The 25,846-nt window shown below is 34.6% G+C and overlaps 4 protein-coding genes, 1 long non-coding RNA gene and 1 other non-coding gene across 10 annotated transcripts; 3 read left to right on the forward strand and 3 right to left on the reverse strand.

The window, feature by feature from the left end:
* The first annotated feature begins 4,497 nt into the window (after positions 1–4,497).
* TRNAK-UUU lies at positions 4,498–4,570 on the forward strand. Its single transcript has one exon. It is a non-coding gene; the product is annotated as a tRNA-Lys (tRNA).
* Positions 4,571–5,024: 454 nt separating this feature from the next.
* LOC111776841 (expansin-A4-like) lies at positions 5,025–6,287 on the reverse strand. Its single transcript, XM_023656229.1, has 3 exons — positions 6,081–6,287; positions 5,697–6,015; positions 5,025–5,627 (listed from the first exon to the last, which is right to left on the reverse strand). The coding sequence occupies exons 1-3, from the start codon at positions 6,226–6,228 to the stop codon at positions 5,318–5,320; spliced, it is 777 nt and encodes a 258-aa protein (XP_023511997.1). The 5' UTR covers positions 6,229–6,287; the 3' UTR covers positions 5,025–5,317.
* A 3,124-nt stretch (positions 6,288–9,411) lies between these two features.
* Positions 9,412–11,939, reverse strand: LOC111776861 (uncharacterized protein C20orf24 homolog). 3 transcript variants are annotated; one of them, XR_002812304.1, is made up of 6 exons: positions 11,510–11,939; positions 11,046–11,149; positions 10,757–10,886; positions 10,529–10,604; positions 10,106–10,174; positions 9,412–9,716 (listed from the first exon to the last, which is right to left on the reverse strand). XR_002812304.1 is itself a non-coding variant. In XM_023656259.1 (5 exons), exons 1-4 carry the CDS (start codon positions 11,624–11,626, stop codon positions 10,566–10,568), a joined length of 390 nt encoding a protein of 129 aa, XP_023512027.1. In that variant the 5' UTR covers positions 11,627–11,939; the 3' UTR covers positions 9,828–10,174; positions 10,529–10,565. The 3 variants fall into 3 exon arrangements, 2 of the variants coding, with proteins under 2 accessions (XP_023512027.1, XP_023512026.1); XM_023656259.1 differs by lacking the exon at positions 9,412–9,716 and having other exon boundaries at positions 9,828–10,174; XM_023656258.1 differs by lacking the exon at positions 9,412–9,716 and having other exon boundaries at positions 9,905–10,604.
* Positions 11,940–12,158: 219 nt separating this feature from the next.
* On the forward strand, positions 12,159–13,918 carry LOC111776872. The gene is made up of 4 exons (XR_002812309.1): positions 12,159–12,297; positions 12,408–12,731; positions 12,993–13,064; positions 13,680–13,918. It is a non-coding gene; the product is annotated as an uncharacterized LOC111776872 (long non-coding RNA).
* A 3,715-nt stretch (positions 13,919–17,633) lies between these two features.
* On the reverse strand, positions 17,634–25,522 carry LOC111776852. 3 transcript variants are annotated; one of them, XM_023656246.1, is made up of 5 exons: positions 25,361–25,522; positions 25,047–25,147; positions 24,475–24,556; positions 24,291–24,376; positions 17,634–17,896 (listed from the first exon to the last, which is right to left on the reverse strand). In XM_023656246.1, the coding sequence occupies exons 1-5, from the start codon at positions 25,400–25,402 to the stop codon at positions 17,863–17,865; spliced, it is 345 nt and encodes a 114-aa protein (XP_023512014.1). In that variant the 5' UTR covers positions 25,403–25,522; the 3' UTR covers positions 17,634–17,862. The 3 variants fall into 3 exon arrangements, with proteins under 3 accessions (XP_023512014.1, XP_023512013.1, XP_023512011.1); XM_023656245.1 differs by lacking the exon at positions 17,634–17,896 and adding an exon at positions 23,164–23,735; XM_023656243.1 differs by lacking the exon at positions 17,634–17,896 and adding an exon at positions 23,164–23,756.
* Positions 17,948–22,793, forward strand: LOC111776801 (scarecrow-like protein 14). Its single transcript, XM_023656175.1, has one exon. The coding sequence runs from the start codon at positions 20,174–20,176 to the stop codon at positions 22,376–22,378; it is 2,205 nt and encodes a 734-aa protein (XP_023511943.1). The 5' UTR covers positions 17,948–20,173; the 3' UTR covers positions 22,379–22,793.
* Positions 25,523–25,846: the final 324 nt, after the last annotated feature.

The raw sequence follows: 25,846 nt of genomic DNA on the forward strand, positions 1-25,846 counted from the left end.
AAAATTTATTAATTGAAATTTTTTATATATATAATTTGTTAATTTAAAAAATAAATTTTATAGAACATTAATACTTAAATATACTTAAATTCACTTACCCTAATTTTTGCTACAGCCTTTTTCCCCATTCTCGAATTTACGCATCAGATCATGTGTATCAAACGCGATATAAATGAACTCTCTAGTTTTGCAAGTCGTCTCTTTTTAAAAAATTTGTTGAGGACGTGCGAATCACGTGAGCTCAATTGAATCATTACGTATATACAATATTTTAGTTTATTTTTTTTTTTCGCTTAAAATACAAATTATGAAATTATTTTGTCACACTCGGATTTGGATTGGAAGAACATTAATTACCACATCCATAATGAAATAACATGGAGAGCTCAAACACCTTTCCCTTCCTTACAAGCAAAAATCATTATAAATAAATCCAATAATTGTGTCCCATTCCACTACTTTATTAATTTATGGGCCCTATGTTTATTGGGCCACGAGACTCGGCCCAATAAGGAATGCTCGTTTGGACTCAACTTTTTACGTGGGCCAGTTCTACTTCCAAGTAAGCCCAACCCAATATTAATAATTAAAAAATATATAATAAATTAATTATTTATTTATTTTGTGACGTAATTAAGAATAATAATGATGTAATTTTAGTAAATTAATTAAAAAATTTGAAATAACAAAAAAAATAAAAATATATGAAAAAGGTAAATTGGGAAGAGTGGGAAAGTAATTAAATTTGGAGCGTGACAGACGCTGACGCATTTAATCACCCATTCGATATGTCTAGTCGAAGTATTTTAGGATTTTATTTTTAATTTTTTTGAGTTAAAAAAAAAAATTTCCCGTCTCACAGTCTCTTCTTCGTACTTTCTTACACCTTTTCTGTCACTTTTTATCTCTCTCTTGACTCAACCGCTCTACAAAGCATTAATTACTGCCACTTTTCTCTCTCTTCTTTTAGGCTAAATTAATAAGTAATTTAAATAATATATTTTAAAATATACTCCTTAAATTTAAAAAACCCTCACTAATATTTTTTAATTTATTTAAAAATACTTTTAGAGCGAGTATCATATTTTAAAAAAATTTAAAATTAGCATTAATTTTTTAATATTTATATTAAAATATTTACGGTCAAGATAAATTTGTTTGATGAAAATCTCACATCAATAAGGGAATAATTATGGGTTTATAATCAAATAATACTATCTGAGTCATGCCCTAAATTTAGTCGAGCCTCAATTAAGGGGAGGTGTACTTTGTTCGATGAACGGTGTTGGATGATGAAATGTTAAGGATATTTAGTAATAAATTATACTTTCCCATATATATTATATTTGATATTTTATTATAAGGCATCTTTCAATTTCTTAATATTTCCATATCCTTGTAATTTATTTGATTATAAATAAGATAACTTTCACACCATTTAGGTGTGGTGGATTAATCAAACATTCACATGAAAGTCCCACATCGGTTAATTTAGGGAATGATCGGTTTATAATCAAATAATACTCTCCATATTGGGGGTGACGCCTTTTCGGGAAACCCAAAGCAAAACTACGAGAGCTTATGCTCAAAGTTGATAATATCATACCATTGTTGAGAGTCGTGTCGGTCTAACATGGTATCAGAGCTATGAGAGCTTATGCTCAAAATGGACAATATCGAGAATTTCATAATTTTAAGTCGATTTAAACTATTTAAATTAAAATTAATTTAATCAATTATTGAGGGCCATAATTTGGGGAAGGGAAAGAGGCTATTTATAGTATTCCTTCTTCCATAAGTTGAATTACGTATAACAATAGTGTAAGATAGAGGGCATGGGCCTTATAGGGTACCCTACACAACTGCCTGACATTCCCCTATAAATATCCAAACATTACCGCCTACCCTTAAGCCCTACCCTCTAATCTTTTATACCTTATACCCTACTACACTTCATTTTATTCAATTTCCACTAATTATTCTTATTATAAAAATTTTAAAAATTTTAATTTACTTATTATAAATGCATAATTCAAATAAAAATAGAAATAACTGTGTCTACGTCTCCACATGGTGTGATCGTGCTTATGTCCTTATTGTCGGCCTTTTTAAGTGATTTATTTATTTCAAGACTTCGCTTATTATAATCATTAAGATGTGATTTTCAGTCTACTTTCGTCCCTCCAAAATTTCATAACACTCAACTTTATATCTCGAGCCTTTTATAATTTAATTTTTTTATAAAAAATAATACTATAACTCGTAATAAAATTACCAGGCACGTGATACTTAATGAGTTGTTTCTCTAATTTCTTCGATATATATATATATATATATATATATATATATATATATTGAGAATATTATAATTAAATTTGGTATTAGCATGGTGTGTTATCCAAATTAGTTTGATTAACCAAATCAATAATTGATGTTACAAAAATTTGAACTTTAGTAAGAGACAAAGAATATTAGAATTTAGGACATAAATATGCTTTCTTATTCCATAAAAAACAGTTGATGTGACTGGTTCACGAGCAGGATCCCATTGAACACATGTGATTCTGCCACGTGTCAACTATTGATTGGACAATCCTAATAGTCTTGTAAATCTTGGTGTAATAAAATATTAATATTCATTATACCATGCTCACGCCAGCAGCGATCAAACAAGCTTCAACGATACCAACTTAACGTATATATATTCATTTTCAGACACCATTTTAGAAACAATAGTATTTCACGTACCATACACACAAATCAATGGTTGTAGTTCTTCAATCGATTACGAGACAGTGTCAATAATAACTAAAATTGAGCTTTGCAAAGATCTCGACAGACGTGTGAGTATATAATTAACTCTCTAATCTGAATCGAGCAAAATTCTTCTACTTCAAAATTAATTTACTGTACACAACCATGTTGAATGCGGAAACGTCTACACTTAACCTACCTGGTCTATAGAATAAACAAACGAATAATTTAAACTCTCGAACCGAGACTCTAAAGAAACGGGACGTAGCTAAAATAAATATTTATTGTATGGGCGGAGTTTAGCCCCATGCATCAACTTTCATAAACACACAAACCGCATGACATATCTGACCTAAGACATAGCATTGTTAATTGACTTTTTTACCCAAAAATTAAAGTAGATAAACCAAGGGTTCAAGTACCAAAGCGCAATTAACAAACCTAAAATTGTAATTTAATCTATATATATTATTATTATTATTATTATTATTTATTTTCATATTACTTCTAGAAATATGTATGGAAATTAGTATGTTTTAGGGTTAGGCAGCAGAGTTGGGGCAGTTTTTCCAGTAAAAAGGCTACAAAACATAGGTTAGTAAATGCTTTCACTCGGCTCGTACCCGTTCAAACCGAACAACAGTTAGGCTCACAATTTGATTGACAGTTTTTCACGATGGATTCTAAGTATCATATACTGATTATTAAGAAACAGTCACATTATATATATTTTTAAGAAGGGTGCGATGATTTGGGGTCACGAACTTCGAAGAAATGACGATTTTTAACGACAATGTCGTACATATGCATGGGCTTGAATTTGGCGAAGCTTTTGGGGAGGGAAATCAAGTGGGCGGAGTCATGGGAGCGGTGGAATTGGAGGAGCTCCGGTTCGGCTGAATTCCGGTACCGGCTCCACCCGAGTTCGCCCAGTCGCTGCTCGAGTTCGGCGTAGGAGCGGATGACTTGGTTGGTTGGGAGATAGACCAGGACTCTAGGCCGAGCCCCTGGCGCCGTCGCGGTCCCTGGATAGGGCGGGTCCTTGCACTCGAACGACTCCCTGGTTGGGTTCGATATTAAACGGGCCACGCCATTTTTGTCGAACACCCAAACACCGGACATCGTTTGGAAGAGATGGTGAGCCGTTGCTAAGAGCTGTTACATTTATAGAAAGTGGAATGGGGCCCACGTGGAAGGGAAAGGCCGTACGAATGACGAGAGGATTAACTTCTAGTCCAATTAAAAAATGAAAATAAATAAAATAAAAAATAAAAAAAACACTTAATTTCTATATTTTTAATCACTTTTAAATGGAGTAAATAAAAATAATTTATTTATTGCATAGAATAAATGGGAAAGGAACAATCGGTAAGTACTTAGCATACTATATCTAGTTGGCGATCCGGGCCCACTTTCTGTACTTGGCTTTGAAATTAAAGTTCCTATTTTTATGAAAATAAATCAATCGGGTTTTATTATTTCCACGTCATTAATTCCACGTCACGACAAAGTATTTCCCTATTTGAATGTTTTTTTTTTTTTGCCTTTTTTATCAAATATTTCGAATTTTATGCTCTGTTTATTAATTGTGGCTGAGTCACATGGATGGGGCCCTGTATAAATGTTCAGATAAGTGTAGAAATAAATTCCAATTATATTTTATACTTTAAATTATAATTTTTTTTAAAAATTATTTATTTATTACATATAATTTAGGTAATATGAAATTGCTGTTCAAATCAAGCCGTCTTAGCTCAGCTGGTAGAGCGCATGGCTTTTAACCATGTGGTCGTGGGTTCGATTCCCACAGACGGCGTTTTGTAGTCTTATTTTGATCCATGACTTCCAGCCCACATCATTGTTGGGCTTCATCAGTCCAGGGGTCTAATTGGTATCTTACCATTTATATATTAGACCAATTACACATAAAATAAAAAATTGGGCAACTTTTTAGAAATCTATTAAAGTTGAGGGACTTAAAAGAAAATATGGCATAGCCTCTAATTTTGATGGGCATGGAAAGTGGGTACTAGTGGGTATCCAATGTCCAGTTTGAAAGTGGTGCAAAAAGCTCCCCCAGCCCCACCCATGTGCACCTTGGGTTACTGAAATTGCAAAATGACCAAATTCTTCCTTTATTGGCCCATCTCATAATTTTCCACTTAAAAAAAAAAAACTAAAAATAATAAATAATTCAATATTAATTTTTTAAAAAATAATATTTAAAATAAACATACACATACAAAAAGGCATATTGAAAATTAAAGCAATAATACAATTAATTTCAAATGTATATTAATTTATAGAAGGAAAAAGAAAAAAAAAAACACGCACAAATTGTCTGTAATAGAAGACTGCGGGCTACAATCTTCATTCAGCCGCTTCAGCCTTTTTACCGAACCCCAGTCAAAATATTCTTCCCATAATACCCCCAATCCTTGCTCCTAATTACGCTTAGATCAGATTAGTCTTGTGACAAAACAAACACTCCCCAAAAGGTTATAAATGGAAACTTGAAGGAAAATAACCCATGTAGTAAAAAGCATTTTTTTTTTCACTGCGGTTAAACACGGAAGTTTTTCCCGGTGAAAGTTTGGCCGAACTGCCAATGGGCGGGCACGATGTTCCATGACGTTGAGGTTCGACGGTCGCTGCCGGTTACTCTAAACGACAGAGCTTGGCCCACTAATACGGCATTGGATTGCCAATTTTGCCCCCAGTTTCGTGTCATGCTCATCCACCCGGTTCTTGTACCTTTAACGCTAACCCGTACGATATCCCCTGCACCTGCCACGTTGGTGATTAGAACCAGATTGAAGTAACGAAAGCCGTTGATTGTGAACCTGATTCCTCCGTGCTTCCGGCATGGCACTCTGCGTAAATTACCTCAACGTCAGAGGGCAAAAAGGTAAAACTCAGGGTTATAAATACTCGAGACTTACCGGCGGTAAGAGACGGGGACGATACCGGCGCGGTACTCAGCGATTTTGAGGAACATGGGCATGGCGAGGTCGAAGTGGGTACGAGGAGGGTTACACCAGCCGCCATTGTCGTTGGGCAGCGCATAATTCGGAGGGCAGAAATTAGTAGCGGTAATCAAAATCGACGGGCTGCCGGAATGGCACCACCGTGGGTCATTAGCACACTTAATTTCAAAGCAAGCGCCGCAGCTCTGACCCTTATTGAACAGAGCCGTACTCAGCGCCGCCGTGTTAACTCCATACCCTTGGCTGTACAAGTTCCCATACCCACAAGCGCCGCCTGAAAAATTGCGGTTCAGCACACAAATGGAATACAACTTGAAATACGAGTAAATTAAAACATACCCATTGTGCCGGAAGCATCGGAGCCACCGTAGAAGGTGGCGTGAGCGCTCTGCCATGGGCCGCCGGAGTAAATTCCGGGGATTCTGGCTTCGACGAGTAAAAAAAAAGAGAGAAAAGAAGCAATACAGAGAGGAATATTAATGGCCATTTCTGAAAAAGCTGAAAGCGAGAGAGAAATGGGAGATGATGTGCGGAGGTTAGGGATGGTGGAGTACTTATGCACAAGGGAATGAGCTCTACAGTGAAATAAAAAAATGGGATAAATTATAAATTTTCCAAATTATTTAATCTAAATAATAATAAATTATTGGATTTTTTTTTTATTATAGGAAAATATTTGGAAATTTTTTAAAGTAAATATTCTCGGTCGGAAAAGGGAGAAGGTAAAAATATTTTAATTTAATATGAATAAAGTAAAATAATAATAATAATAATAATAATTATTATTATTATTATTATGTGTGTGTGCATGCTATTTAGCTTTGCGTCGAACGGAAGTTGAGGCGTGATAAGCGGCTGTGATTGGATTTCAATTTTAGAAATTCAAAAAGAAAAAGGGGGAAAAATTGGTTTCATATTGCTGGGGCCCACAAGATTCGGATTTTGTAACTGTATTGGTTAATGCGGCAACCAACTAGAAGCCACTGTGAATCTGACGTGGTCGAAAGTGGGCCCCACATAGCACCGTAATCGACGCTGCCTTTAATTTTTTGTGGGCAGTGGGTTTGAAGTTTGACCGGTTGGGTTGGACTAGGCTAGGGCATTGGGCCGTCTCGAGCCACGCGCCACTGCTGTCGGATAAAAACCTAGCCTAATTAAAATATTTAAATATTTGAAAAATGTATATACGTAATTTTTTAGGTTAAAATCATCGATTTTCGTTAGTTAAAAAAATTCCTTAGTTTATTGAGTTTGACCGGAAGTCAACGCTTTTCCAAATTTTTACGATTTGGAGCAAAGCGCGTGAATTACACGACGAGGTAGCGCAGTTGAAGAATTCCCAAGAGGGTTCTCGGTTGCTATCACGTGGCGGTTGTTCGCACTGGCGGGAAACAAAAGATAAATCCAGTTGATTTTCCGTACCTGCTGATGTAAGCGAATGTGTCAGCAGCCACGTCAGCGCTTGTATTATACTGGTTTTGCGACGTGGAAAATTTAAAGAATAAATTATAAATTGTTTTTAAAAATAATAATTTTTTTTTTTTCTTTTCGCTTTGTAATATTCCATAAATTTTTAATTTTGTCATACCCAATAACTCCATTTAATTCTATAAAAATTAAAATTTGTAATTAGATAAATATATAAATTCATATTTAATAACTTTCGAAATATAATCATTTTATGTAGCAAAATGGGAACGGGTCAATGACGATCGCCACTAGTTAGAGGTTGCTATTCACACAACAACCATGTGATCTCTAATCATAACATCTCGATCTAAATTTAAAAAAATGGTTTATAAAGTCAAAATCCTTTAATAATTTTCTTTTATACATTTTTAATCATATATTTTAGTACCTTTTATAAATAAAAAAAACCCATAAAATTAACCAAAATAAACAAATAGTTGTGGGACAATCATCATCACTATAGACAAAAAAAAAAAAAAAACAGTTTAAAGTAGATTAATAATAAGGTTTCATCCATAAATTTTTAAATATTTTAATAATAACTTAATTAAAAAAAAATAAGAATAGATTATTTTCGTCTATATATTAATAATAAAAAATTATTAATATTTTTTAAAATCATAAAACATGTAAATTATATTTTTAAAACGTACAATTTTTTGAAAGAGTTTTATGGGTATTAATAAAAAAAAATTAAAATTCAAGTGTATTTTTTAAATATTATTTAAAATTCAATGATATTTTTTTAATAAATACGAACTGGTCCGAATATTTTAATTTTTTTTTTAAGTTTAAAGGTATTATTAAAATTTTAAAAAAATAAAGTTATTTTTTAAGATCAACTATGAATATTTTTATTAATTTTTTCTAATAATAATAAAAAGTAATAAAAAATTAATAATTAACCATCCACCTTGAAATGGACATGTTACGTAAATTAACCCGTCTATTTTTAGTAAATTTATAATTGACTATGTACGTAAATAATAATAAGTGGGGGGGCTTGATTGCAATTCAATTCCTCAATGGACGAATCGGGTTTGAATTTGGAAAACTAGTTCCTCGTATTTTTGTTGACTTTTTAAATAATATATATTTTTTAATGAGTAATTTTAATTGATTTTAATATTTCATTAAATAGTTATGTAAATTATTAATGTTTCTCATCTGGACAACAGCCGTGTACCCACATGGTGGTTGAAGACGATTACTTTGAGTTGAAAAGGGTGTGGCGTCAATTATGGCTTGATTTTCTTTTATCGAAATAAATAAAATAGGTCCAATTTACAATTAATTTAATTCAAGATATAGAATATATGTCTAAATTTATTCCATCTCGTAACAAATAACCCGACTTCAAATTTATAGGTTATGTGTTCAAACGAGCTTGGTGGTATACAAGTTTGTTGAGACAAGTATTAACTGAGAGTATATATCGAAAGAATAAATAAGTTGTCATGGCCAAGTTCACTGTTAGCTTGTATGTTTTAGTCTGTTGTGTATTGTCATGGTTTTTTAAACTACCTTATGTTTTGTTCATCTCTCCGATTGATGTGATGTCTCACAATCCACTCCTTTGGGGGACCAACGTTCTCGTTGGCACACCGCTCGATGTTTGACTCTGATACCATTTGCCAAAGTCCACCGCTAGTAGATATTATATGCTTTAACCCATTACATATCGTCTTTAGTCTCATGATTTTTAAAACGCGTTTGTTAGGAAGAGGTTTTCACATCTTATAAGGACGAAACAAAATATATTAGGACAAAATGAAGTTTTGAGGCTAGAAATTAGAGGGCGTTGTGTGACCACATGATGAATTTGGGCAAGGAAGTATATGATATGATGGTGCCCAGTGGTCTACTAGAGAGTGGCTGGAATTGTTGTTGGGAGGTTGAAGAGAGACCAAGAGACATTCATAGAGCTTTTGTGCCAATTTAGGGCAAAGGAAAGAGGCAGCTTTGTCAGCCTAGTGGGAACTAAAGGAAACAAAGCAAAGATGAGGGGAAGGACCATTTGTTCATAATGGACACATCTTTCCTTGTTTCCCATGCCTTTTGCTTCCCCTTTTATGTTTGATGCAATCAAAGCTTTTATTTAATGTCTAAACCATGAGTAGAAAGAATGTCTCGATTTGAGAGTCGTACAAATGTTGAATTGTACATTTAGGGTCTAAAGGGTAATTACAGAAATCGAAGGTATAGAAGAGACTAACTCTCCATTATTACGAAGACTTCTAGAAGATACAAAAAGTAAAAATATGAAAGAAAGCTTATGTCTAAAGAAAATAAAATCATACCAAGAATTCATGGTTTCAAACATTTGGTATCAGAGGCATGCTGAACTTAATTATGTGGAGTTCAACCGTTAAACTCTATCAAATATATAGTGTGCTTCGAAGGAGGATTTGGCCAAGATAAGAGTAAATGAATAGACGACTGTTTGAAGAGGGTCTTTCGTTTGAGTGAAGGATAGTTGGAAGAGGGACTAAAGTTCCACGTTGACTGAAAAGTAAACAGAAAAAAAAAAAAAAACACGTGGATATAAGTAAAAGATAATATTTCTATTGACATGACATCTTTTCCGAAAAATACTTGGCGAACAAAGATTATTAGGAGGAAACTGTCCAAACTGCAGTCAATTTTGATTAAGATATCTTAAACCTTTCACTTGAATTCAACGAAGAAAACTATAGGCCTAAAGAAGATTTCAATAAAGAAAACTAATTACAGATGGAATACAAGAGGATTTTACCTACTGTAGACATCAAAAAGGAACCATCACCAATAACATTGCACATACAACAGAGTCCCAACAATGATTCTATTCTATAAGCACATTGCAACCAACAAAAGTTAGTTATAAAAACTTATTAAAGATTCGAATCTCCCACCTCCCTAGTCTCGACGAAGTATTCATGATGCTCTTCCTGGCAGTTAGCAGCCTTTCTTTCCCTCTTTTCCTAAAAAGCAGAGAAAAGCTATACTAAGAGAGGAAGTAAAGAAAATGAAGCTTCTTTCTTGTTCCCTATAGTTTAGTGATTTATAATGTTCTCTAGTAACTAATGGATGGCAATAAAGGGTGTTAATTTTAACAAGGATTACATCCATAGCCCATTTCTATATGGCCTCGGAACAACGTCAAAAGCGAAAAGGAAATCGAAAATCTATCACCATATATCAGATGCTAGAGTTTTCCTGCTCTGCTAAATCAATTTGTTCAACATCATGATGTGAAAAACAATTGTGCCAGCAATTAGAAGCAATTGTAAATGAGCAGGGTATCAATATAACTAAGTTCATTGTTCGAATTTCACCAAGTGATTTCATGGATGCAAAATCATTCGTTGCCAATCAAAAGTGTGCCAAGCTGTATACGAGAATCCAAGCAAGCTGAAAACACAAGAAGAGAAGGAAGTAAGCAAAATCATCGACGGAACTAGCTGAATTTGAACATGAAAGCAAAAGAATCCCTTCCTGAAGAAGAGTTCGGTTAAGGTGCATTGCATTATTGAGTAAAGTAAAGCACAAAGATGCCAAAGTACCAGAAAGAGAGTTATAGAAGCGAAAAGGCCCTCTTGGAGAAGAGCTCCATGACCTCCAAATTCCTCTTCATCAACTTTCAATATCATCGCATAGTATCCATATACAATGCTGGTTGATATCGCCAGGAAACTGGAAAATGGAAACAAGCATCTGTAAGATAGCTTGCATAGTATCCATATACAATGCTAGTTGATATCATAAGGCTAACAATAAGCTACATAAAGAACAACGCATATATGATTTCACAGTAATTGAGTATTCAGAAGGTTTGGAATACGCAACACTCACATTAGAAACCAAATGCCTCCAACCAAAGGTATGGATCCCCACAGAAGTCCAAGAACAACGGCCACTGCTTGTCGAATCCAGTGCAAAACATCTCCTAGTTGGTCCTATTGACGGATTTGATGAACAGAAACTAAGAACAGTATGGAAGCAATCTAGTTCTTTAAGAAAACTCAATACAGGCATCAAATTGAAGCCTCCAAATAGAAGGTGATAGTGGGACTCCACGTATAGAAGCACCAATTGGAAGATGTAAAGTCGCAGTAACAGTTTTCCCTTAATTTCTAAATCAAGAATTAATGAATGTGACATTTCACTAATTAAAAACTTTACTTAAATTGCAACATTCAACACTACAATGGAACGCTTAAATCCTAATTCCTCCTAAATACAACAGAGAACATAAGCAGCAATAGTAAAGATGTACAGCAATTTCCACATGAATCCAAGACCTAAAATTCAAGTACCTTGTCCCAGGAGGCCTCTGGATCGAACAATTTAGCGAGCTTGAACGGAGCCAAGTGTCCATTTTGGTGATCTTGATGCTGATGAAGATTGAGCTTCATCGGTTTCGATTCTTTCATACCGGATAATCCAAGCAATCACTCGTCGGAAATTGAAATAATAATAAAAGTAGAACAGAAAAAAACCAAAGAATCTGCAGTAAGCTTAGATCTAGATTCCTGAAAACGAGAAGAGAAAATGCTCCAGTCGGAACAGAAACACTGTATTCAGTAACTCCTAGGGTTTTCAGGGAAGAACATAGGCAGACACCATTGGATCAACGAAGAAGAAACTTCAATTTGCAGAATTCATTTGCGGCAAAATCACTGCAAACCATGAAAGTGTCGTCTCCCGTCTGGTTTTTTCAGCTTCGGGTTTGGAGCACGTGTGGAAGATGCACAACCAGGAGTTAAATGTCAGCGGCACGTAGCCACTTGAATCTAGGCCGGCCCATTAATCAGAATGTACCAAAATAGCCCAAATATGAATGCAGGCTGGCCCATTCCTAAACAATACGGTTTACTGGGTGAGCCCAGCCCAAAATTTGTGCCAATAATTTTATTTATTTATTTTTTAAATGTAGTCTTCGGCTTTTCCTGCCAATTTGCCGAACCAAATACATTGATCGAATGGCGCCTTCTTCCTCCAGTGCCGCCGAAGCATCGTGAAATTCTCCTTCTCCTTCTCCTTCCTCCTGTAATGCCGTAGGATCGTGAATTCATTATCCGTCTCCTTCACTGATTCTTCGACGGTAACTCTCGCGCTTAGTTTTGCTATCGAATGTTTGCATTGCGCGCCAGTTTCTGTTCATTTCGATGTAAGTTTTTGCATTCTAAAGCCTCGTATGGTTATGTTGACCAGAGCTGACGATTCGAGTTGTAAGAAATCCGCTTCGAGCCGTAGTCCTAGTCCTTTACGAATTTGGAAATCATAGAAACTTATCATTCAGACTAGCATTGTTGATTGAAAATCCGAGTCGCAGAGGATAATCCAAAAGCCGTGTTTAGTGCACCGATGAACAAATGTTCGACGCATTAAGGCTATTACAGACAGGATTATAGTAAATAGACAAGATTGTATTAAACACTGTCTTTTTTCTATGACGGAGATGTGATGATCTTTACTCGAAATGGACTTCCACAAGTATACAACGTTCTTCGGAGATCGTTACGAGCGTTAATTGAGGTATTTTTACTTTTGTTTTGTTAGGATTCGAAGACTTGATTGAGGCATAATTATCAGTAGGCTGTGTCGTTGTTAATTGTGTGAGAATGCATTTAAGTATCTTGTCATCGAACTATCATCGGTTATAGTAGCCTTCTACACTCCTTTCAGCATTAACTTCAATTTGTTGTGGAGTATGTAATGTTCTTCATCGTACATAAAGATATTGGTACCATTATTCGAAGATATCGTTCATGCGTCCCCATTCCCTTCAACTTTCAGATTGTTCGTTATGAAGGATTAGGAAAGGAGGGAAAGAAGATGCAGGAGAAGAAGATGAAAGTAAGAGGAATGGTATACCTCGTCTCCGTTAACTTCAGATGCAACATTTGACTTGTTTTCATTCTCGAATGTACAGATAATCATTTCAATTATCAGTTTCATTCTCTTATATAGCTTACTTTCTTGCAACAAATGTATCGTGTTAGTTGTTGGAAAACGATGCACAAATTCTCTTATATAGCTTACTTTCTACCTGTTCTTAGTTTTTAACCAAGGACGACGATTTAAAAAAATCATCCAGAGGTTTGTGAAATTCACAAGAACATCATCATTGGGCTATTTGTTATGAAATGGTTAATCATGGTGGATTATCATTTTTTGTAGAACAGTTGACTATTCTTTTTCGTCATTTTTTTGTTGGTTTCTCGCAAGGATTTAATCGTCTGAAAACGTGACAGCATACTCATTCTCGTGGACATTTTTTATTTTTTTTTTTAAATTTTACAGCACATGAAGAATCCTCCAAGAACTATCCATGAGCACAATCATTTTTAATTCTCAATTCCTTTTATTTATGAAAATTTTCAATTATTTGCTTTCTTATTAACATGCAATTTGTTATTCCATCTTATAGTTTGGCAGTGAATGCCCAGAGCTAAACCATTTTGTCTCAACTTTTTAACATAGGTGAGTTACTGCCCCCAATGTGCGAGAGTTGACCAGGCTGAGAATCATCATTTATTATTGATATGACTCGAAAGTTGAAGGCTAAATTTTAAGGAAACTCACTCGATGATTACTCAGTGAGCAGGTAAGTCTTTTATTCTTTTGTTATATAATCTGTTGCATCCGCTACCATCTACATTTCTCGTTATGATTAATCATCATTACTCAGTTTTTGTTGGATGAAATTTGTTGTTTGCTGTGAATTCGGATGCAAGTTAACTTTAGTTTTGTCCGATTATTGATGGTAGACCGATTTGAAATATGGGATGAAGTTCTTAAAAACTCTTCAATAACACCATACTCATTAGAATGCTCCACATCCACGGATGTTCATTTTACAGTAGGTGTTAGAAAATTATAGTATTTGTCTCAGGTTGTATCTGAGTCTTTCATGATAGCAAGTCTGTTAGGAATCATAGATCTCCACAATAGTATGATATTGTCAACTTTGAGTATAAGCTCTCATGGCTTTGCTTTGGGCTTCCTCAAAAGGCCTCATGCCAATGAAGATAGTATTCCTCATTTATAAACTCATAATCTTCCACTAAATTAACCAATGTGTGACGTACTCCCAATAATCCTCAACAATCTTCCCCTCGAACAAAGTACACTATAAGCCTCCTTTGAGGCTTATGGAGCTCTCGAACAGCCTCCCCTTAATTGAGGCTCGACCCCTTTCTTTGGAGCCCTCAAACAAAGTACACAATTTGTTCGACACTGTCACTTTTGACTACACCTTTGAAGCCCACAATTCTATGTTCGACATTTGAGGGTTTTATCGACATGGTTAAGTTTAGAGCATGGCTCTGATACCATGTTAGGAATTACTACTCTCCACAATGGTATGATATTGTCCACTTTGAGCATAAGCTCTCATGTCTTTGCTTTTGGACTTCTTCACTTATGCTCAAAGCAAAGCCATGAGAGCTTATGCTCAAAGTGGACAATATCATACCATTGTGGAGAGTTGTAATTTCTAACAAAGTCAAGTTTTACAAGTTTTACTATCCTTATTAGGATGGGAGCATAAGCCTAGTTGTACATATACAAATACATAGTTCTCCCTTTATTTTGTAGCATCCGAAAATATATCACATCAGTCTTTCGGGAAAGAACTTGTTTTGCATCATGTGCAATTCTTTATGGAGCAATACTTGAGTGCTTCGTGGGCTGGACCCGTCTGAAACTAAAAGATATAAAAAGAAAAGAAAAGAAATGAGTTTGGTTGGACAATTAGGTGAGCTGCACAAAAATGAGTGCAACACGATGCACCCTGATATTTTTCTTCATCGTGTGGCTTTAGATGTTGTTTGGGGCTTGTCTTTGCAAATTTGAGGGTTTATGAACCCTAACATTTGACTAACTTATCATAAAGATAATTTTAAATTTAAAAGGTTAACAAAGATACCAAATTAAAATTTTAAATTTATTACATACAAAATTAAAATTAAAAAATCTGATTGGCCAAAAGGCATTCAATTCTTTTTGGAAGTTACCCATATGAGCATCTTCCTCTCTCTTTTGCCCTTAGGTCTTCCCCTTTTCACCCCGTAAATCTCTCAACGTCTTTTTCAAAAAGCAAATCTGTACCATATATACATACATATATATATATATATACATACACATATATATATATATATTTACTAGGTAAAAAAAAAAAGTCGTTATCTTTGTTTTATTCTAGCCCAAAACTAGGGTCGTCTCTACTGTGCCTCTTCCTGTAAATTATTTGACCGAGTAAGAGTCTGTCAACAGAACTTCACCTATTCCTCGGTATTCTTTTATTTTTCTTATTTTACATTTCCATTTTGACGTCAATTTTGGTCTTTTGAGCATTAATTTGTGCCGGAACTTTTGATTTTTATCGTACAAAGTCTCTGGTACATCACATTAATGTTGTTGAAACAAAAGAAAACGAATGATCGTGCCATAATGTGTTCTTAAATTTGTAATTTGCCCACGAGTCTTATCAAATAGTTTGGCTATGTTGCATTTATTTTATCTTGCTAGCTTATTCGTTGTGCCACAGTTAAATCATTTGTGATTATCATCCATTTGTGGTTAGGTTAGCGTCTTGAGCATAATTTATTTGCTTTCATTGATGTGTTAATTTTTTATTAATTAATTTAGAAGAATTAAATTAACATCAAAGACCAAAAGGGAAAGTTATGGACCAAACAAAAACAAATTTAAAACTCTCAAGAGGAAGAGGAAGAGGAAGAGTAACATCTTGAAAATTAAGAATTATAAACTAAACTCAAAATATATTTGTAAAAATGTGGCATGAATAAATAAAAACTATATTAAAAAATTTAAAAACCAAAAAACTATTTATTCTCAACAAAATAAATATGAAATTATAATTTTGAAAGACTATTTTAATGATATAGACGTTTTAGCTTCTGATTTCTTGGCTTTTGGGGGCAATTGTTTTAGTTGAAAAAAGGCATTCAGTTTGGCACTTTCCTGACTGGCGCGGCGCTTGTCGCTTCTGTGAAAACCACTTTGCTCTAATCTCCATAATGTAAGGGGCGAAGCGATGGGAAGGTTGGGTAATGGAATATAATAGCAATCGTTCCTTATGAAAATTAGCCCTTCCTTTTGTTAACCAAAATTTTAATTTTTTACCTTAAATAAATGAGTGAATTTTATAATTACTTAGGGTTTATCTAACTTTTAAACCAAATAAATATAGAAGACAATAGAAAAGACATCCTTAGCCTATGAGTTTTTCAGCAATAGGTGTGTTTTGGTCCTTAGGGTTTCAAAATGCATTCTTTTAGTTCTCCTATTTTTAATAATAGGTTGAAAGGGTCATGAGTAATATTTTAATATTATTTTAAATATTGCATTGATATTTTAAATTAAAAATAATAAAAACTGCCTTTTCTCTCTTTCCTCCTGTTCCACCCCCCTTCCCTTTTCTTCTTAGATTATTAGTTTTAATTATATCATGAATAGTAATTTTCAATTTCAATTACCTATATTATTCATTGACTAAATAGCATGTTATAAAGTACTCAATGTTCTATGAGTAGTACAATGACATATATATATATATCTATATATATAAATGTATGTATGTATGTATGTATACATGTACATACTTTAGGAAATCTGGTTTTTCCTTCTCTTTGTAAAGTATTTTCTACATCACTCTTTAGAAATCTTTTGTTTTGGGATTGTGATCTGAAAACAAGTCTTTATCAGCTTTAAGGGAAACGAACATAAATAGCTACTAGGCACTTTTTTTTTTCAATTATTTTTATTGATATGATGAATATGTTTTTGTGAAGCCCCAATAGATCAATCCTCGGCTAATAGTCTTTCCACCCACTTTTAGCTTTTAAAAAACTAAAAAACAAAATATGAAAGTCAAAATAATCCAGCTTAAAAATGCATGAGATGACAGAATATTGTACCTGTTCAACATAGTCCTAGAAAAGTATTCATAAAAAGCAAAAAATTCAGGATAATTTCCAACCCAAGGAAAGACAGACTCCTCGTTCTCATTCACAACTAGGAAAACGACCATAGTTTCTTTCTTTTTTTTTTTTTTTTTTTTTTTNAGAAACTCAGATAACTTTTCATGTCTAGTAAATTCTTAGTTTTCAACTGTCCAAAAGATTCTTATTTTATTTGATATATATATATATATATTTTTATAATTCACAAGATCAAGATTGAAATTTTAGAGTTGACATAAAATTTAAAGCTACATATAAGGATCAACTAATATTTAAAAATCTTAAATACATCATGACTTAATAGTTCAAGATTCTATTAGATATTTTAAAATTTAAGGACTTATTAAATACAAATTGAAAGTTTAAAATTTTATTAGACATCAAATTTAGTATTGGAAAGTCGAATAAATAAATATGAAAGTTCATAAATATGGATGTTTATGGATGAGGACAAGGATGGTTTTCCACCTTTATTTTATTCTTTGCACCCTAAAACTCTCCATTATAAGTATAGAAAATTCTTGAACATCTTAATAAAAATGAAATAATATTCCACAAAGATAATTATCCTTATCCAAGACCTCCCCTACAGTATCGTCACCGTAGTAGAGTTTAACCACCAACTTCGGGATGGATTGATGTGGTTTCAAAGTCTGCATTGAATCCCTTACAAACTAATGGATGTAAACCCATAGCACGTCCTTATAGCTAAAAATGTTCCACTATTATTATTTCAAATCATTCAAAATTTCAACATATAAAAAATAGAAGTCATTAACCCAAAAAATATTACAAAAAAGAATAAATAATCTAATATAGTTCAGTCAAGAGAAAAATTCCTCTTTTCCACCTAAACGTGGACTTTCTGTCCTATCAGGAGCAGATTCCCCACTGATCGGATGGGGTGGAAAAAACGGACATCCTTATTTAAAAAAAAAAAATTAAACTTGTAATTTAAAAAATAGAAGAAGAAGAAAAATTCTTGAGGAGCACGCATAGGAACAACACAAGAATTAAGAAAGGTCAAAATCAAAAGCAGCCGACAAAATTTGGAATGGTCTTCCAACTCTCGCACACTTCTGACTTTTAAATTTAGAAAATGACCCTTTTTCCTGTATCACAAGTAGGTGGATTCAATGTATTTCAGTTCAGGCTGAATTTTTGTTGATCTCCCACTTCTTTTTGCCTTTTTGTCTTGTCAATTCAATTATTTAGGTATCTTCCGGTTTCATTAATTTGTCTTTTACGCTTAGCATTTGCTGGATATGATTATTAAATCAATACATACAATGAGTTCTAACTCCACACGTCTCTTCTATATTTTCCATATCCAATCCAATCTATATTATAATTTTCTATAGTAAACTATTTTTAAAGTCATTCCAAACAAAAATAGGGGGATCCGCATAGGTTCAAGAAGATGGAGTCCTAAATTAATTTATGAAGAATTCACCGAAGATGAAGTTCTAAATCTGATTTAGGCAGAATTCAATTTAAGAAATGGTATTGAAGGGTCACTTGCAGATTCATGTATAAATACATGAATAAGTACATGAATAGACATGTAGGTTCATGAGTTCATATGCATGGTTTTTGGATCATGGGAAATGTCTCAACGTACCAATATATATATATATATATACTTAGGTTGGCATGGGTAGAAAATGTAGAAAATCAATTTAACTCTTTCTAGTAATACAATGTTCTCTTCTCCTATAAGTTCTATTAAATTTCTCTGCTGTCACCACATGTATTAAGATAAAATCTTCAAAATGCACGTTGTACATGGGCAAGAATTGGGTCGAGTTTATAATGTAGCATTTTGACAACTTTCATTATACTAATGCAAGTCAGTCAGGTTGAAAGAATCTAATAATTCAAGGGAAAAGAATAAATTCACGTGGGTTTTAAATTCGAAACCAGCAAAATGTTGGCAAAAGCAAAGAGCTACAAGCATTAATTAAAAATTAAGGTCAAATATATAACCATAGACATATTAATTTCATTTCTTAATCTCTTAAAAACTTCAATGTCATTTTCTAGCTGTTATAATTTGAAAAAATTTCAAAACCCACAAACAATATGGATTTTTACAATCACTCTTAATATTACACATCAAGAGTGATTTTATCTCTTTTCCCCATTTATTTACTACTAAAGGATAGGATATGAAATTAAAAAAAGAAAACAAAGGGCAAAACTTACCAAGATTATACATTTAGGTAAATCTCATTTTTGCCACCAAGCTTACAAGATATTCTATTTTGATCCCTAAAAAGTCAAAATGATAAAATGAACTTAACCCTAAACTTTTTAAAAATAACCCTTTTAGTTTTTGAATTAATAACCTAACGTGTTAACATATGCATACACTAAAATCACATAGGTTAAATAAAACCGAATAGGCAAAGTTTTTTTTATGGAAAAAAAAAAGAAAAAAGAATACTACAGCAAAGCCCCAACTGGTTCCATTGTAAAAGCTGAATACCAAAATAAAAATTATGAAAATCCAAGAGCAAAAATAATTAAAATTTTAAAGTTTGAAAGCAAAAATAAAATGTTTTGACAGTTTTATAAATGCAACCAATAAGATAAAGGAGACTAGGAGTTGGCCGCACGGAATTGTGCCACGCTACGACACTGACAGAGAAGAAAAGCGCCAAAATCCAATCGAAGTATCTCCGGATGGGTAAAGACAATAATGTTTAACGAAGCGATCTTGACCAATGCCTTACCGCTTCGTCTGTCAATCACTCTCAACTCTCGGCGTAGCCGTTTCCAGGAAACGCACCAGAGAGGCGACATTTTTCACTTTATAAACCTAAAATCTCACTCCATCCACCACCACCACCACCACCGCCGCCGCCACCACCCCATAATCGTCTTCACTTTACCTTCCCTTCGCTTTTCTCAGGTGACTTTATAAACCTAAAATCTTTTGATTCTCTTGGTTGACCTTGTTTCTGTTTGGAGGCGTAGATAACTATGGATCCAAACCTCAACGCTTTCACAGATCGCATGGCTGATTATCAGACCTCTCTAACCCAATCATACGATGATGGGTTTAGACTAAATGATTTTGAATTCAACGACCCATCTCCAGATTTTGTTCCTTTCGTTGATAATTCCCTTTTCCCCTACCAACCAAACCCCAACAAGTTTCCAGGGGCTGTGGATTTGAACTTGGGTGGGGTGGCTTCAGGGCAAAGCCCTGATGGCGACTCTTCCTCGGACGAGTTAGACTTCAGGGAAAGTGTTCTTAAGTACATCAGCCAAATGCTGATGGAAGAGAATTTGGAGGAGAAGCCTTGCATGTTTTATGATCCTTTGGGTCTTGAAAATACCGAGAAATCTTTCTATGATGCTCTTGGTAAGAACTACCCTCCCCCTTCGCCTAACCAACCTCCCCTAGATTGCGAGAGCTCTGAAGATGTTTGTCGTGGAAGCGACAGTGATCGTACAAGTACTGCTGTTAGTGCTGCCAACAGCAATTCGCCTGACCCCCAATGGGTTGTTGATCCTGGAGAAAGTAAGTCTTCTATACTAACAAGATCTATTCCTAGTAGTTCGTATCAAAGCAGCCTAACTATTAATAGTCATGAGCTTGTCACGGAGCTGTTGGCTCAGAATATCTTTAGTGATAGCACATCCATCTTGCAATATCAAAAAGGGTTGGAGGAGGCAAGTAAGTTTCTCCCAGTGGGTAATCAGCTGAATATCGATCTTGGCAGTGGCAAATTCACAGGAGTAGCTTCTAAGGTAACGGATACAACAGAGAATTCGCCTAATGGATCAAAGAGAAGGAAGAATCGTGGACCTGAAGCTATAGATTTGGATTCAGAAGAAGGGAGAAAAAACAAGCATGCAACCATTTATGGGGATGAGGAAGAATTAACTGACATGTTCGATAAGGTTCTACTCCATGATTGTGGAAGTGAGGCCTCTGCAAATGGTGGATGTGAGAAATTGCAGAATAATCGACAAGTTCATGGTGGATCTAATGCTGGGAAAGCTCGGGAAAAGAAACAGGATAAGAGAAATAACTCTGTGGATTTGAGGAATCTTCTGATATTATGTGCACAAGCTGTGTCTTCTGATGACCGTAGGATTGCGTATGAACTACTTAAGCAGATTAGACAGCATTCTACAACGACTGGGGATGGTTCCCAAAGGATGGCTCATTTCTTTTCTAATGCTCTTGAGGCTCGGATGGTTGGCACTGGCACAGGAAGTAGAATTTACTATGATTCACTAGCTCAAAGCAACATTTCAGCGGCTGATATGTTGAAAGCTTACCAAGCTCACCTTTCATCCTGCCCTTTTAAGAAGCTCTCTCTCTTTTTCATGATCAAAATGATTTTGAAGGTTGCTGAAAATGCTAAAAGTCTGCATGTTATTGATTTTGGCATTTGCTATGGTTTCCTATGGCCAATGTTAATTCAGTTTCTTGCACTACTGCCTGATGGTCCACCCAAGCTACGCATTACTGGTATTGATTATCCTCTACCAGGATTTCGTCCAGAAGAAAAGATTCAAGAGTCAGGTCGCCGTTTGGCGAAATACTGTGAGCGCTTTAAAGTTCCTTTTCAATATCAAGCCATAGCATCAAATAACTGGGAAACTATCCAAGTCGAGGACTTAAAGCTTGATAGCAATGACGTGCTAGTTGTGAACTGTTTCTACAGGTTTAACAGCCTACTTGATGAAACTGTCGAAGAAAGTAGTCCAAGGGATATTGTTCTACGTTTAATAAGGAAGATGAATCCAAACATCTTTGTCCACTCTGTGGTTAATGGATCCTACAATGCACCCTTCTTCATAACACGATTCAGGGAAGCACTCTTCCACTTCTCTGCATTGTATGATGCTTTAGACGTTAATTTACCTCGAGACAGTGAAGAGAGGATGATGCTAGAGAGAGAATTTCTCGGTCGCCAAATTATGAACGTAGTAGCATGTGAGGGAGTTCAGAGGGTTGAGAGGCCTGAACCCTATAAGCAGTGGCAGGTTCGGTGTATGAGGGCAGGTTTCAAGCAGCTTCCTTTGGACAAGGAGATCATGTGCAAGTTTAGGACCAAGTTAACATCCCATTACCACAAAGATTTTGTACTAGATGAAGATGAGGGCTGGATGCTTCAAGGATGGAAAGGACGGATAGTCTATGCTTCTTGTTGTTGGGTGCCTGCATAGACATATAGCTTGCTATAATTTGGGACAAGAAAATGGGACCCGAAACAGTACCGAGAGGTGCATTCAATTCTATCATAGATGATAATGACAGAGGCAAACCTATTGTGTGTATTTCTCTTTACTCATGGAAGTTTGAGGTAGTGCATCCATGAAGCCAGATTGTTTCACTTATTATATCTGTGCAAAACATTACCTTGTAACCTTAGTAGGTACTAGTACTAGTATGATGACCATGAACTGTGGGAATTAAACATGTGATCAGGAGAACGGTTTCTCTTTGTACATAAAGATGGTAGCTGATCAGTAGTTTGAGTCTATTCCTTAAAACTCTTGATATGGCTGTTAAATTCGAATTCTATTGCCCATAAAAGAATCAGAGATGGATAACAGACCATCTCGAATTTGAAAATTTTCATTTATGTTTTATGGATATGGACCATCTCAGGATTAACTTCTCTTTTTACTTTATTTATGCCCTTTTAAAGTTTCAAATTTAAGATTTGAACACACTGAACACATTAAGATTATCCAGTTTTGTTTGTTTTACTTGGATCAAAGCATTGATTATATCCTAGATGGTTGGGTGGATCTAATGACAGTGACAGTCCAAATCAACAGATCGTAGACCAACGGTACGTAAACCAAACATAGATGAAACAGAGAACTAAAACGCCCTCAAATCCTTAAGCACAGGAACCTAAAAAAGAAGTGAAATGAATTCTGCTCCCTCTGTAAAATTACCATTACCATGAAAGCTCCACTCTTTTTGAATGCTACAAAATAAGTTTGTAGAATCTATTTTCCATTTGCAATACAAAAGAATCTTCCAGATATCTAGTTTCTTACAAAAACAGACAATATTCCAAGCATTGAGCTTCATTCTTGATCAGAGTACAGGAATGTATGAATTAAGGAACTGGAATGAGGTGGTACATGTGTAACATCTAATTTGTTTTAGATAAGAGACGTTAAATGACGCATCCAATAAATTGATCACGGAACTCTGAACAGTCCTATATAACTACAAAATATGGCAAGAAATCAATACAAAGAGCATAGGAACTGGATTCTCCACCCATCTAAGGACTCTCCTACACACGGTTATCCACTCTTATTGGGAGTCTTGGAGGGCCTAAGAACATTCCAGTCCAGCTTTTCACCCTTCGGTTTTTTGGAAGGTCCTTTACCATGACTAAATGATGATTGCTGGTTGTCCCGACCACTTCTTGGAAACTTAGTTGGATGCCGTCCATCAGAAACTACTTCAGATTGTTTCCTTTTAAGGTCCTCATTAGCCTCACAATTTTTTTCATCAATGTTTGAGCACAAGACTTCATTTTGTGAAGATCCATTATCTCTGGGGAACAAAAATTTTTGTCTGAAGATGAAAGGGTAAAAGGAAAAAAAAGAATGACAACTACTTTCAAGTGACTTTCTGTGGGAATGAATGTTTTATTTCAAACCCCCACCCCACCCCCACAAGGGGGGGAAAAGAGAAATATACAACATAAAGCTCCATTACATTTTTTTTTCTCAATAAAAGTTTGATTTTTCTTTATAAAAAAAATGCTCCATTACAAGATTTAAGGCAACAATTTTGTTAATGTTATTCATATTTTACTTGTTATACAAAAAGGGATTCTCACAAACTTTACTCCTAACGCATACCTAAATGCAGATGCTGATTACAACTAAATTTGTAGAAACCACTATGTTGTTGCAAGACAGTGAGACACAGAATGCTAGCTTCATTTAGGAAAAATTGATGCTTAGCAAGAACAGCAGTTTAATAAAACATCCTAGAAAAGTAGTTAGATAAAACATCCTAGAAAAGTAGTTTAATAAAACATCATAAAGGCAGCTATAATTTTCCAAAAGAAAGAGCGAAACAGGTGAAATTATAACCACTAACCTTGATGAAAGGTTTCCACTGTGATTTCCAGATGAAGAGCCAGGAATTTCATGCTGGCCTAAGCTAGCTACTTCTTCATTGAGTCTCTATAATGGCAAAGCTTTGATGTGAGACGAAAGCCATGCAAAACACAAAGGGCTATAGTCCACAGGTAAACTTTAGGACACTGAAAATATATACTCACATCAATTGAAGGATTAAAGCTTTGAAATGACATTCGACCTTTAAAAGCGCCTGGATGAGGATATCCTTCAACTAAAACCACACTACAACATGGAAGAAAAAAAATCAGTTTCTTGAAAAAAGATACCAAAGAGCTAAGTTGACATAAAGCGACTATCACGGCCAAAAGCAGAGATTGGCTTGATACGTAAAGATGTCACACTAGAAGCAGATACAAAAGGTTCTCATTCTATTCTAGACTTTCTGTAGCAAGACAGGTACGAATAACATTTATACGTAACCGCAGGCATGTATATTTGAATCTATCACATTCAGAGAGCAAAATTCTAATAATAATCATAAAGATAAACAGAGAACGTCAAACACACATAATCCATCAATATTTCAAATGTATCGTCCGTTTTCAGGAAATAAATTTCTCCCGAAGAACTATGCGTAGATTTGTGTACAGTTTGTTGCATTGAACTCATGAAAAACGAAAAAAGAAAAAAGATCATGAACAACTAAAAAAGGTAGTGAAACAACCATAAATCAAAAGTAACAAACAAACCATTGAAAAGACCAACAGCCTACCACTTTCTAATTATAGTACTCGAAGGAAAGAAATTCTCATCAGTCTTTACTTCTTCCTCTTTCTTAGGTTGCTCCTCTCTCTGACCCGCCCTTTGCATGAACTAATGGCAAAACAAAAAATCAATAACTCGCATAACAATTTAAATCGGTTCCTCATAAGCACAAAGCAAGAACAGAATCAAAATAAAGAAATCTCAAACATAATTTGGCAGTTCCCTAGGCCAATCAACCAACAACCAGAAAGTTGAAACACTAATGAAGCATGATAAGGCAGTAAATCTGAAAGAAAAAAAAAAAACTGAAGCTTCGTTTACCTTCAAGTTCCTTAATGTATTGGAAAGCTCGCGCTTCGCCATAACGATTAGAGCAAAGGAAAGCTCGAACAACGAACTTCAATGTCTAATCAATTTTCTATGTCTCCTCCACTTTCGCGTTCGCGAGCGCGCGCAACCTTGAAACTCCTCTTGTAATCTGCGCCTGAGGGCGGGGGAAGAAGGGTTTTTCTGAGAATCAGCGTTCAATTTATTAATTACCCAATACACCCTCGAAACAACACTAAATTACAGATATGCCATAGCTTGTTTTCTAGTCGCCACCTGTGGGCTGCGTTACGATTATTGGTATTAGACGATTTAAATTTGTATTTTAGCGGTTAAATTACAAGAACTTTATCAAATATATTCTTTAAAAGATTTTAAATTAGTCCTAATAATAAATAAATATTTAATAAATCTTTTAATTTGTAAGATATTAATTTTTTCAACACTTTTTGAAATTATTAAACACAAATTTAAAATTTC

This window comes from Cucurbita pepo, chromosome LG16 (genome assembly GCF_002806865.2).
Source record: "Cucurbita pepo subsp. pepo cultivar mu-cu-16 chromosome LG16, ASM280686v2, whole genome shotgun sequence".
NCBI classification, from domain to species: domain Eukaryota; kingdom Viridiplantae; phylum Streptophyta; class Magnoliopsida; order Cucurbitales; family Cucurbitaceae; genus Cucurbita; species Cucurbita pepo.